This window comes from Macrobrachium nipponense, chromosome 1 (assembly GCF_015104395.2).
Source record: "Macrobrachium nipponense isolate FS-2020 chromosome 1, ASM1510439v2, whole genome shotgun sequence".
Taxonomy (NCBI): domain Eukaryota; kingdom Metazoa; phylum Arthropoda; class Malacostraca; order Decapoda; family Palaemonidae; genus Macrobrachium; species Macrobrachium nipponense.
In genome coordinates this window covers 95,945,597-95,960,068 of record NC_087200.1, presented here as the reverse complement: position 1 = coordinate 95,960,068, position 14,472 = coordinate 95,945,597, and the positions used below count along the sequence as shown (strand labels likewise).

The window sequence follows — 14,472 nt, the reverse complement described above, 5'->3', positions numbered from 1 at the left end:
TAGAGAGAGAGAGAATGTGGTGATGGGGAAAGAATCTTGGAAGATATATATATATATATATATATATATATATATATATATATATAGAGAGAGAGAGAGAGAGAGAGAGAGAGAGAGAGAGAGAGAGCACAAGCATAGGCCCATCTGTAAGGATACCTAATTCATTATATTTACTTTGAGAAATTGAGTGATAACATTTTCTCAAATGTTTTAAAAGTGGAGAGAGAGAGAGAGAGAGAGAGAGAGAGAGAGAGAGAGAGAGAGAGAGAGAGAGAGAGCAAAATCTGCTTACGTGAAAGCATAGGCCTATTTATAACTACTTAATTTCATTATATTTCCTTTGGGAGATTGAGTAGTAATATATATTTTTAAAGTATATTTTAGAAGTGGAGAGAGAGAGAGAGAGAGAGAGAATTGTGGTATTGGTGACGGATTTGTGGTGGGAAAGGCAGAAGAAAAAATGGTGAGTCGGTGCACAGATACCTGGGAAACAGGGTGACATGACTGCCAAGATCGTGCTGCACTATGAAGGACCATAGTATTCAAGTTAATTCTCTGAGAAATTCATACCCTAATCCTGATTTCATTCGACAGTTGCCGTAACATTCCAAGATTGTAAAAAGAAGTTGAAAATTTCAAACACAGGCAGCAGCCATTCTTGCTCTCTTGATATAGTCTGTACTTTTGAAAATCTGTTTTTATCCACACATCATTCATGAAAAAAGCTGTGTCAAGTAAAAAGATTTATTACCACAAATAACTCAATATGTATTGCACAGACAAAGTTTTATATCGTGCAAAAAATGCTGATTTGTTGGGAGATCTTTCAGCCTTTTGGCAAAATAATGCAGTCGTGTAGGATACTTACGAACTACTTTGTAATGGGAGCATAGCCAGAAAATCTTTGAGCCGACATGCTACTTTAACCTTGATAAAGATTAATTTTTAAAGACAATACTTTGTAAACAGCAACTAGTATTCGATCCATGTCAACGTCAAAGTAATCAAAGTGTGAAATCCGTTATGTAAGCCAGTATCCAGTGACTTGCCCTTTCCCGCTGGAAGTTCTAGGGCTCCTCCTCACTTAATAGACAACGCTCTAGCGGATGCAATTACATTTGCTCAACTTACCTTAGCCGTTGCAAGATTGACTGCCATTGACATCAGCTAATTGTAAACGCTTTGAAATACAAACATAAATTACATTTTGTAGAAACTAAAATAATTACATTCACCGCTAATGATGATGCAATATTCCCGTTCATGAAGGAAAACGAGTAAATATTATCGTTGTGATTCATAGTACTACAATCAGAAATCCACATTCTATCTACTAGATCTCTATGAACAAATCCCTCTGAGAAATTCCAATTACTTCGGACATATCTTGTTTTTAAGTATCTGAATGGTTTTGTTTTTCAATTTTAATTTATATGATATAATTTGCAATATATTTTCATATTCTAGAGTAAATTTAGCGATATGTCTTTTCAGTAAAAACAAATGAACGAAAGCTAATGGAAATTGTATCCTGACTTTCCTTGCCGAGTGTACATGGTGTATGTTGTACTGAATGCCATAACTCACTATTGCTAGTTACAACTTGCGGGATCAAATGCCGTAAGTCGAGAGGCCATTACGAAATTGTTGCGTGTTGTGCCATGACACGGCAACTTTTAACAGAAGTCGTCATCCTTGGCGCAAAGTTGTCAAACTCAGGGACTTGGTTATGATTTATGCCGATTTATGGCGAATTATGTCGCGAATTTTTCACGTTTTACTTACTTAAGTTCTAGCCTGGTGGTCTGGGCAATAACAAGGTCTGAAGGACTAGACTCAGTGGAGGGATTGAGGGGATAAGGTTTAAAATTGTATTACAAAAATAAATTAATTTGCAATCAAAAACATTTCCTCACACATTATTTATGAGTTAACTACACGCAAGAAAGCCGCAGGAAACATTTAACACGACAATTCGATGTACTAATGTGGCACGTGGCTGTTGCAAATTCTATGTCCGTAAGGCGGACCAACAAATAAAAAATATCAAGAAATCGGATACAAAATGCGCATAATCGGATTGCTCACTTTACGTTTGTTAATATAAACCCTAAATATGCTTCATTATTCACAGGGTGTGGGGGATATCCCGCAATAAACTTACAGTATAACATGACCAATTAAGTAACACAGTAACGACTCTGCACTGGTTATTACCTGGGAAAGGAATGGTTGCTGTGGGCTGCGTCACCCTCGAGCACAACTTGGTGACGTCACAGAGTAACAATTCTAGAACAATCGACGCATTACTCTATTGCGTCACATCTTTATTCATTAAGTACAAGATTTAGCAATTTGCTTTAAGGTAGATGGCGAACTCTAGTTTTACATCATGCACTACAATTCAAGTTGGCTTGAGGGATTCTTCCTTAGGCGACGCTTTTCGCTTAGAGCGCTCCCTTTGTTTTTATCTTATATACATGGTTAATTTTGCATTGGAATTTTCCAAGAAATATAAATCTCATGCCAGGTTTATTCACTTTCCTCCTCCATACAGTTTGATAAGGATTCGCTACATTTTTTATATAACCATGACAGAAGTCATGTAGCCGCCTGCACTTGTCATTGATTCTTCTGCTTACTTAAATTAACCTGACGTTGCTGCAGGTTTGTCGCTAAAAGGGGGATTCGTCCCTTTTCGCAACAAATTGGTTGTAATGAGAGCGTAGTGGGGTTGTAATGAGCAAAATTTCGGCTGTTACAACATACGTAGTTTGAAATCGCCAGTGTGTGACCCAGGCTTTACTCTCGCACTGATTGATCGTTATTCTTTACTATTGTTATGGTAAGGGGTCGATGATTGCTACGGTAATTCTATGAAGGCCCACGTGGGCCAGGTTTATCCTTCTGGATGTAATCCTTAATAAGCGAATCAGTAAGGGAACCAAACTCTTCCTATTTTCTGCCTAGCCCGGCGAGAGAGAGAGAGAATATCAATGGTGTGAGGCATTAGTTGAATTCCTCGCAACCTAGCAAAGGAAATATGGCACTCTTTCCTTATAAGTCACTTCCTATCTGCTTAATATGAAGGAGTATGCTAACACACAGTAATAATAAAAGCTAAGGTGGGTGGTTAGTTGCTTTCTCTTCTCTGATTAACATACACAGAGCTTAGGAAATAACCTATCTCTAACTCTTGTAGCAGTTAGAAGTTTGTTTTCTCCTAACAATAAAATACCTAAGATACAGAATAATACCTTACCTGCTGAGGGAACTTTTGCGCTCGGGTTTCCAGATTCGTCTCTTCTCTTGAGACCAGCTCTAACAATAGCTAATTGCTGATAATCGTTATTGCAAGGAAATATTTCAATGAACACAAGATCTGGCTACGCCCTACACGACTGCATTTCTTTGCCGTGAGGCTGAAAGATCTCCCAACACATCCAGCATTTTTTGCACGATATAAAACTTCAATTGCCTGTGCAATAAATATTGAGTTATTTGTGGTAATAAATATTTTTATTTAATACAGCTTTTTTCGTGAATGATTTGTGGATGAAACCCGATTTTCAAAAGTACAGACTATATCAAGAGAGCAAGAATGACCGCAGCCTATGTCCACAATTTTCCACGTCTTTTTATAATCTTAGAATGTTGCGGGAACTGCCGAATGAAATCACGATTAGGGTATGAATTTCTTAGAGAATTAACTTGGATATTATGATCCTTCAAATTTCATCTGGCATAGTGCAGCACGATCTTGGCAGTCATATCACCCTGTTTCCCAGGAATCTGTGCACCGACTCATCACTTTCTCCTGCCTTTCCCCTGTCACAAGTCCGTCACCAATACTTTAATTCTCTCTCTCTCTCCACTTCTATAATATACTTTAAAAATATATATTACCACTCAATCTCCCAAAGAAAATATAATGAAATTAAATAGTTATAAATAGGCCTAAGCTTTCACGCAAGCAGATTTTGCTCTCTCTCTCTCTCCCCCCACTTTTAAAACACACTTGAAAAATATTATCACTCAATATCTCAAAGTAAATATAATGAATTGAATATCTCTATAGATAGGCCTTTTGAAACAGTTGAAAAAATATTATCACTTTATCTCTCAAAGTAAATATAATGAATTAAGTATTCTATCGATAGGCCTTTGCTTGCGCGTTCTCTGACTTCTCTCTCTATCGTCATTATATTTCATTCTTTACTATATTGTTCCTCACGATTTACACAAGTACCCCAAATTTTCAAACACTTTCATTGTTTAAGATCCGTCTTCAATTACGTATGAATTTTACGTCAGTTTAGTGTCAAACATTACTTATAAATAAGGCGTCACAGTAGGATTTGATATTCTACCCTGAACTGTCGTTACCAAACCAACATTAACGATAATATAGAGCCTGTTTCTACATTCAAGTATAAATGATTATAGAACCTCTACAGAATCTTTATGGTGTAAAGTTAATGGAAATCTAGAAAGCAACGAACGCTATGATTTTGAAGCTCCGTCCCCTTTTTAGAGTTGCCAAGTGTGACATTTATGAACAATATATGTCCGAAGATTTGAAATAACTGTATCTTAACTTTCCTTGCCGAGTACACGTGGTCTGCAATTGGGGCATCTTATGTAAGGCACTGAATACCTGATCTCACTAGCATAAATCTTATGTTAATAATTACTTAAGAGGGTAGTTGTAGCAATGAGTGTTTAAAAAAAGGGGGAAGTTGTGTTACTGGTCACTTAGAGTAAAGGATTAATGACTCGAATAGTTACGTTACTTCCCGATATAACACTTTTAGCAGATGCTAATAACAGTGGATTTATTTTACGGCACAAAAGAATACAATGGGAATAAGTCACGCTATCAGTGACTAAAAACAATGTGGGTAATTCAACAGGGGGAATACAGATTTCGCTCGAGAAAATGTAAGGAAATAACAGACCTATCAACCCTCCCGCATTTTGCTGGAGTCTCCTGCATTTTGAACACACCTCCCGCATTCCGCATTGGCACTAGCTTCTCCTGCAATTTGATAAAATCACCACAATCACTTATTGCCTGTAAGAGGAATGAGTTCGCCCATAAGGCTTGCTATGAGTATAAACCAAACAGTGAATTACTTGTGAAAGCTAGTTAGCAACATATGTATATAACCGAGCACATTCTAATGTTAAAAATTGATATCACTGTTATATTCTGCGAATAAAATACAATGCAATAATATGTACAACAGGCTATAAACACAGTCATTTTGTCATATGGATATAATCATGTATTTTTCTTTAATTTTGGTGTATTTATTCATGAAATTATGCATCTATGTTCTTAGCAGATGGATAAAATGCAGTATATTGAGAATTATTGGATGAATTTTATTAAAATATATGACATTCTGCCTTGGCTTTATGAATCTCTCGCATTTCTTTGTAAATTTCCAGCATTTTTTTTTATAATCTCCAGCAAAAGTTTCAGGTAGTTTGACAGGTCTGAAATAAGTCGAATAGAGATTGACTGACTGCATAACCTTGTAACTCACACTGTGCCTTACTCAAAGATGTGGTTCGTCTTCCTCAGGGCGCCGATGGGAAACTATTGCCAGGTACGAATACAGTATGCACAGGCTTGCAACGCCATTTAGCAAAGGAAAAGTGGGTTAGGCGGGTAGCCCAGGTGCGGAGAGTATGGTCTCATTGGCAGTGGGAATTCGTCTAAGGCAGATCTTCCACGTGTGGCGCCCTTTTATCAGTTCGAAGAAAGTTCGTCGGCATCTGGATTTAGGGCAGGCTTGTCATTCCTTTTGTGAGATGCGACCGCCGTGGCAGGTGAACATGTGGTATCCATGTGGCCAATTCAATAAGGCGACATTAATCTTTCTCCCGGCCAGATGTGTCTTTGATTTTAGTACGTAGAAGGGCAAGACGAGTACAGTCAAGGTGGAAGAGAGGTGATTCAGAGTTAATCCCTCATAAAGGAGTGGTGTGAATGTGTGACAGGTGACTGGAACTGTAATGAGTTATGCTTAATTGTTTAATTTGCGTTATTTTGAAGAGGAGATGGCTCAAATCCTTTACACTATTGTTACGCCACTCCAAACTTTTTTTTCTTACCACTTTCTTCCCCATAAAATCTATAAAAAGGGCAAACAACAAAGTGAAATAACATTCCCCTGCAGCACCCCACTGTTTAATGAAAATTCAATTGTTAAGACCCCATCAGATTTAACTTTGCAACTGCTTTGTTCGTGAATAATTCAAATTTTCTAATTATCTTTACATATTTAACAGTAGCGCCACAGTGACACAAGACCTTCTAAGACAGTGGTCTGTGGACACTGTCAAAATCGCTTTCTTATAATAATAAAAGAAAACATCAGAAAGGATATATACATTCCTGCAATGTATGTCTTAAGAAAAAAATCTGATCTGTGCAGTTCATGCCTCTTCTAAAACCTACATGCTTATCTCTTACCTTTTTATTGAGAATAAGGATACTGGACATTTTCATTACAACTAATGCAAGTGCACTGCCTCTATAGTTACCACATTCAGCCATGGTAACTTAACTATGATTTTCAGTTCCCGAATTCCTCAAAACCGTCTCATTAGTATACGAGGTGTCACCCCAGTTTTAGCTACAATAATGTTTACAGTCATACCATAGTATCTCGGCGTTTTCCATGTCCAGAGTTTCTTTCATGTTGATTGTGCTTCAGAAACTGAAAATTCACTCATAAGGACATCAGAGGTCCTCTTCAGCTTCTGGTATGTCTGTCAGATTGTGTACCCTGTACCTATTATTCATGACCTAGCACTGTCTTCCTCTTTTGATGTTATTGACATATCACCCATTTTGACAGGCATTTTCTTACTTTTCTTTTCACTCATCATGGATATTTCATTAATAATTCTTCGGTATGCCATAAAACTAATGCTACTCCAAATCGTTTGGCCTGGTTAAGTGTAGTTCATGACGGCTGCATTATTGAGGAAAAACCATCAGTAAAATTGCATTATCAAACTTTTTTATACTTCCAATGCAGCAATGGCTATAGAGTAGCTGCAATACGTCTGAGACTCATTTGACAGAAGACCCTTTCCTGCGCATCGGTTGATCAATGATTACTGCAACACTCAATGTTGAATTCTGGCTTCTGGCTCTAGTTAATGCCTAACCATGATTTGTCACTGGTAGCTACCTTCCCTTCTAGTCTCTAGTTTTGTATAAATAATAGCTTCTCTTCCATGTTTGTTCATCATGCCATTGATGACAAGACATGTCTAGAAACAATCAGAGCAATAAAATTAATCTCAAATGATTGAATCTTTAATCTTTCAACTCTGCTGTGGTGGATGAAAATTTGTTGAACGATTGAAAAGAATAATGATTATTAGGTCTACCCATCCATTGTTTTTAATATTTACTCTAAGTCTAAGGGCTATGGAAGATACATGCTCTTAGTCACAGTAAGTTCAGAAGTTTATGTTTTCTCACACACATTGGTACAAATAGTGTGTCTGTGATTATGCAATGCATTACTTTGCAGTCATTTAGAAAACTATTTAATCGAAAATCGAGGCAAAATGTTCTAGTATGCGGTCAAACCTCTAAATCTCTCTCCTTAGATTTACAGGCAATATATACCTGATATTTACCAGCATTCAAAACCTCAAAGGGGAGTTAACCGATTCTAGAAAGTAATGTGATAAAGAGTAGCAAGTGGACTTCGTGGAAAGACAAAAGAAAAAAATGTATTTGTTCCTCCAGTAAATTGATATTTGTTTCGTTTGTTTATGTTAACTGATGGCAGTTAACTGCAGCTGAAATCACTGAAGCTACTATCTTGCTTGGGAGTGGCCAATATTGTAATAGTAAAAGATAAATAAGTCTCCTTATATATATTTATAAATTCTGTATTATACGGATTAATATTTAAAAATGTCATTCTAGTATCACTGTTTTATATGATTTTTCTAAGTAACATCAATGGTTACACACTTCAAGACTGAAAAAGTATGTTGAAAATACAGGTATATAACCATTTCAGAGACGAGTCTCCATTTCACAAATTACGACTGATTTGAATTTTATTAGCTAAATAAATTTAGCATCAGTCAAAAAAGAGACCTTTTCCTTAAATCTTTTGATGAAAACATAGTAGGTGGGAAAGAACTATCTAAAAACCGCAGCCACTGGACTGTATACCTATATCAGCATTACTTTAACCAGTATTTCTAAAGAATCCCTAAAGAAGATACACATTTTCTTTTTTTCAGTAGTAATGCCTTTCATCTCTTCCCCAGGAGAGCCATCTTAATCATGTATATCAGAAACAGTGATGAAGAGCCATTAATCAAGCCACCACAACAGCAAACTTTTGTCCGCAGAGATCCCCTAAGAATATCTACGCGTCGTCCACCTCGTTTGCCTGTAACTGGACTGCAGCACAACTCCAAAAGTACAGTCATAAGTAAAGGAAACGCCAGTCCTAAGGGAAACCTAGAAGATCCCCTTATAAGAACAAACGAAACATTACGTGACCTTTATCACCAGCAACTGACGCGTGATCGTGTAAATTGTCTACCACCATTACCTCCTCAAAGAAACCATGACGAACATTTTCTTAGACCAAATGGTGATAATCTGCGAAGAGCGAAAACCTCACAGAACAGAGGTGAACATAATCAAAGAGCTCCTTCACCTCAGCAAAATAATCACAGCAATGTTCCACATCAGGATTCTTGGAAGTACTGTTGGTCATCTAATATTGGGAGACACAGATCGAATCCTTCGCCACCCGCTTCTGTTGTTTTAGACAGTGAATTTATGGGACAACCTCTCAAAGATAATGGTGGGCCAAGCGAGCAAGGTAACCTAGACTTTCAAAGGCTCTGTGACAGTCCACAACCAAAAGATCCTTGGAATCAAAGGATTTTCTCTACCATACTTAGGCCTTCTTCACCTTCAATCTTGCATAAGAAACCTCTGCAGTCTACCAGTGATACAGCAAAGCATGACAAACCTGCTGTTCATGTTGGAAATGAAAGTAAGAAAGGATTTCATTCACTTTTCAAACGTTCTCCTTCACAATCTATCTTTTATTGCAATGCATCATTAACAGATGACAAAAAAACCATTCATGGTTCTTTTAATGGACAGCAGACTAGTGAAGGTGTTTCAGATATTAATGAATGCTCAGCCACTCGTTCTCTTTCACCAAATGCCTCACCATTAATTCGTCGGAAAACACAGATTCCTACAGACACCTTGCAAGATGCTGGCTTTAAAAGATATGGTAGTTTTCCTTTGCAAAAGAAGGCTAGTCATTTATACCCTTACACAAGAAGTATATCCCATGAGAAAGAACCCGATACAGACCAAAGAAAACGCTTGTCATTCGTATCCTTCCGGAGACCATCTACACTTGTAGCAAAAGACACTGTTTTGGACTCAACAGTATCAAATGAGATTTGTTCTGGAAACGGAAACAACACAGTTCAGAACAAAGGAACAAACTGCTTCGCTCTTCTTCCTTCCTCGAGACCCATTCACTTGGTAAAAGATAAGGGCCACGATCCTGAAACTGTAAGTCTCCCAATTCAACGAGACCCTAAGCATGACAGAAAGAATCTAAGAAGAACTACAGAAGTTATAAACATTGCAACTCCAGCACCATTCGCAGCTGATAATGAAGAGAAGTTCAGCATTCGGTCGAGAATACCACGTGCACAGCGTACTCACAGCTTGCCTGACACAAGACAAAATGTCAATTCTAACCCACCTTTCAGTGACTCTGAATACCTTCAGGAACTGCAGGTATGAGATCATTATCTAATTATTGTTAGACACATTACTAAAATTTGTTTTGAGATATTTATTGGCGAGAAGTACATATAAATGTATATCTACATACCTCAGTGGCTGCATTGTCAGCACTGATTTTAGTTTTACATAGTCCTGAATGTAGAGAATTTACAAGAAAAGCTTTCCCTTATTCCAGAGCTCTAAGGATGCACGATCTCATTCTCTGAATAACCAGTTTCACAAGACAAGCACGTTAGTAGGAGACTTGAAGGAAACACATGAAAGGTGAGTGGTTCTTCAAAGATTTCTGGAATTTATCCTTTGCATTTCATGAATGTTTTCAGTGTTTGAAAGTTTAACAGCTTGTATCAGATAAGTTCTTGATGCACAGAAAACCACTGTGTAGGTTTTCGTACAATTATATGCAGAAGATTTATTAATATAATTAATGGAAATTAATCTTAAAAATAAATTGTTCTCTAGTGTGTCATTTCGATCATTAAAGCATATTTTTCGGCTTAAAATGAATCTACATGTGGTGCAGTTATAGGACATGGGTTTCTGAGGTCACATTTGATCAAAATAAATGTGACAGTAGCAATATTTTCAATTTGTATGTAACACTCAATGATATTCCGCTAACATGCATTCTTCACCCAGTTCCAGAACAGACGATGATCAAGCCTTACCTTTACTTCAAGTGTCGTCTGTTAAAGAGCAGTCATATCCCAGAGCACAGTCCACCTTCGTACCCATCATCCCTGACCACCCTGAAGGATTCCAAGGAAGAGATTACTTGAATTACCCCCCTGACGATTATGAGGCAACGCACAGGGACCTGTCAAGATGTAGCTCTTCCTGCTCATCTGTAAGCAGTGGCCCTGACATATACGAGTGTTTTGATAACAGCATATGTGGGCTGGATGAGCAACCTGTGGAAAGTAAAACCAATGAAGATCATGTATTGTACCTATTCTCTAATGAAGAAGAGTATATCATAGCTTTAGGAAACATGATGAGCATATATGAAACGATGTGTAATGAGACTCCCCCTCACATTAGGCAGCATTTTGATCTTCTGTTTAAAAAGATAGGCCTACTTTACCAATTCCACATTGTGTTTTATTCCAGTATAAAAGATGCTGGGAAAGATCTGTTAGCCATAGCAGAAGCGTTTGAAGATGAACAGTTTCAGTGCTATAAACAATATATGGTAATGACCCCCACAGTACAAAAAGAATTCCACAAATATTCTACTTACCTAAATGAACATTTCCCTAGCCTAAAGACAGATTTCCTAAAACCGTCTGTCCGTATCAACTTCTATGCAATGTTGCTAGAAGGCTTAAAGAAGACTGCAAGTGAATATGAAAAAACTAAGCTACAGTCTTCTATTGACTATCTTTTCAACTTGAAGAGACAAGCAAACACTGAGATGACAATTAAATCTGTTGTCTGTAGCCCTATGGATCTAAGGCTATGCGGGGATTTACTGATGATTGGAGACATTTTCTGCTATGGAGGGGGTCCTCTTCAGAAGAGAAAATACCACATGATACTCTTTGAGAATTTACTGATGATTGCTTCTTCAAAGCTTTCTTTTTTTAAATATAAAATTCATTACAGAGTAGAACAACTAGAGGAAGTGAAACCAGTGGAGGACAATAACAGTGAATTCATCCTGAAAGTTCTGACAGAAGGGCAGGTTACTTTTGTGAACTTCAAATTTAAAGTACGGTTAGTTCCCCAGAGAGACCAGTGGGTTAAACATTTTCAGAAAATCATATCCCAAACAAGAATTCAATACCCAGGTGAAAGGATAAAGAATAATATGTCTTCAAGTAATAAGTCTCAGATGCTACCTCTAAGCCTTTACAAAGCCTACCCTCAGCTCCTGCATTTGATGACAACTGATGGCGACCCTGTCACTCAAATCAGGCAATTCTCTCCTGAATATATTTGCAACCACTTGATAACGCAGGAGAAAAACTACATCCGACAGATCGAATCACTCCTAAATCCCGACAGTATAGGGCCTCCAGAAAGTCTGTGCATGCTCTTGGGAAAACTGTACAATCTACATCATAAGGAGATCCTGCCAGAACTGGAGAGTGCGCAACGAAAAGGTTTCAGAGAAATATTGGCTTACCTGCATGAACACATGAATTTGTTCCAGATATATTCCGATTACTTTGTTGTTCGATGCCAGCTACATCATGAACTGGAAAGTTCTACTGAGGCTAACCTTTACATAACGCCAGTGAAGCACTTTGCATGTTTTATGACCTGGTTGAGGGTGGCAAGTCAGGATGCTGTTTACAAGCACTACACTTCAGAAATATTACAAAGATTGAAGGACATTGTCCTAGATGCCCAGGTGAGACTCCTGTCAGAGTCTATTATCAACGGGAGAATAGACTTCTACAGAAGTGGAAACCTTTTAAGGAGTGATCCCATGGAGGTTAAAACTCGAAGGAGAGTGGTCCATGAAGGCATATACCAAGTGCTTTTGTTCGAGAAAATTATCATTTTGACGAAAAAGAAGCCCCCATATTATGAATATGTCTGGGACATTTGGCTGAATCAAGTTAATTTAGGTCCTCCTTCGAGTTCAGAAAATGGGTTCAAGTTGGAAGTTCGACAAGGAAGAGGAAGGGAGGCACTGACCTTCGAATTCAGAGCGTCAACCATTACCATCCAGCAAATCTGGCTTCAGAGCCTCCAGCAAGAACTCATGAACCAAGCAGAAAACATAAGAAAGCGAACCTCTGTTTACAACTTCTAAAAATATTCTTGATAAATACTTAAAGAAAGCTATTCAGGTCATTAGAGGATAAGTTTTCCACTTTGCTGATATTGCTTGAAGGTACATAGGCATGCATCTTTTTCCTTCCTAATCTGCAAGTTCACGAGATTTCCAAGATCCCTAAATAGAGTTGTGAAACTTAAAAGTTGACCTTCATTCACAGAACACAAACAACCTTATTTTTTCTCTTAATACAAATTGCATAATTTTCTCCATCACAAGGAGAGTATTGGTGAAGAGTAATTCATTTTCATGTTTTGGTATATGGACAAATATTTGTGTAATCAGAGGTGTATGATTATCGCTACTTTACTGTTATTCACAGTTCACTGGTCTATGCCTTTTATGAGGATTTTTCATGATTATCTTTCTGATAAATTTTTCCGATGTTGATAATTAGTGTAATGATTCCTGGTTCTCTCCTGTTCTTTATGCTCAAAACAGATTTTACAGGTAGCAGCTCTGCCAGCAGTCTTCCATCTTTCATCTCATATCTCAAAAACAGACCAAGTCTCAATGGTCATATTCTCCATGCATGGTACTACATCTACCATGTGCAGCTTATGTGACCAATGGTACTGTTTAATTTTTCCTTCTTGTTTAACTTTCCCAAGTTAAATTGTATAGTTGTTACTGCTCACTGAAAAAATAACAGTGGCGGATAAATATTTCGATTCACGTAATGGAATATGTTTGTAAGTAAAATAACGCAATCCTTTCAGTATGTGATATAGGGAGGATTGCTGAGTGGAAGAGTTTTGTGAGAGTACTTTTGGCCTGGGCACAATCCTAGGCACTAGTACATGTGTAACATGAACGAGTACACACACATACATATGTACATACATATATAATGCTAAAAAGATAAATGGCTGGAGGTGTACTGATCATTAACTAGATGAAGTAGGAACAAATTAGAGAAGAAAAAGGTGATACCTACTTATAGCAGCTGTAAGTATGATTAAGAAGTTAGTTTAATAAGTATGAAAATAACTTAAATAAGAGAAAACGCATGAAACATGGGTATTTGGAGAAAAATGGATTAAAATCAGTGATGTAATGATGAAAAAGGAAGTTTAGTGAGGGAAAAATGGAAATGATAATTATGAGGTGCACTTACCCAGCAGAAGGGAATAAGGAGTTTGGATGAAATAGTCAAGGGAAGTAAAAGGGAAATAGTCTTGCCGAAATGCACACACACACTGTTACGTGTGTGTGTGTGTGCGCGCGCGTGTCCGTGTGTGTATATAGTATACATACACAAGAAGGTACTAAAGCAGAAAGCTTGGTACATAGTTTTCCTTTATTCAGCACGGCCATGATATAGAATCACGGTCTACGTTTTGAGATCCTTGTCTCATCCTCAAGACTAAAAATACAATGTAAAATATACGGATGCAGCAAGAAATGTAGTAAGAATGTACAAATAAATAATAATAAAGGAAAACATGAATACATAAGTTGAACCTAACATAAAATTGTTAAAAAAGAGAAAGAAGTGTATATATACATATATACTATATAATATATATATATATATATAAATAATAATAAAGGAAAACATGAATACATAAGTTGAACCTAACATAAAATTGTTAAAAAAGAGAAAGAAGGTTATATATAATAATATATGTTATATATATATATATATAATATATTCTATTATATAAGATATATGCATTTTTTGAAAAGACTGAAATTTCCTCTTGCATTTTTATAAAGTAGATAATTTTATGTTCCCAGTGATGTTTCCAATTAAATGTGATTTACGTTGATGAAGAAATTGTATTAATTCACGTATATACATAGCAAAATACACAAATTACACAAACAATTTTCTGTAAATAAT

General features: G+C 36.9%; 1 protein-coding gene across 2 annotated transcripts in view; it reads left to right on the top strand.

The window, feature by feature from the left end:
• The window catches only part of LOC135219496 (uncharacterized), a 63,409-nt gene extending 49,276 nt beyond the window's left edge, over nucleotides 1-14,133 (top strand). The window contains exons 2-5 of one of the 2 annotated variants that reach the window (XM_064256307.1): nucleotides 5,591-5,615; nucleotides 8,317-9,829; nucleotides 10,014-10,102; nucleotides 10,478-14,133. In XM_064256307.1, coding sequence (XP_064112377.1) covers nucleotides 5,591-5,615; nucleotides 8,317-9,829; nucleotides 10,014-10,102; nucleotides 10,478-12,602 — 3,752 coding nt within the window. In that variant the 3' untranslated portion in view covers nucleotides 12,603-14,133. The remainder of the gene's footprint in view (nucleotides 1-5,590; nucleotides 5,616-8,316; nucleotides 9,830-10,013; nucleotides 10,103-10,477) is intronic. The other variant, XM_064256308.1, reaches the window with a different exon arrangement.
• The last annotated feature ends 339 nt before the right edge of the window (nucleotides 14,134-14,472 follow it).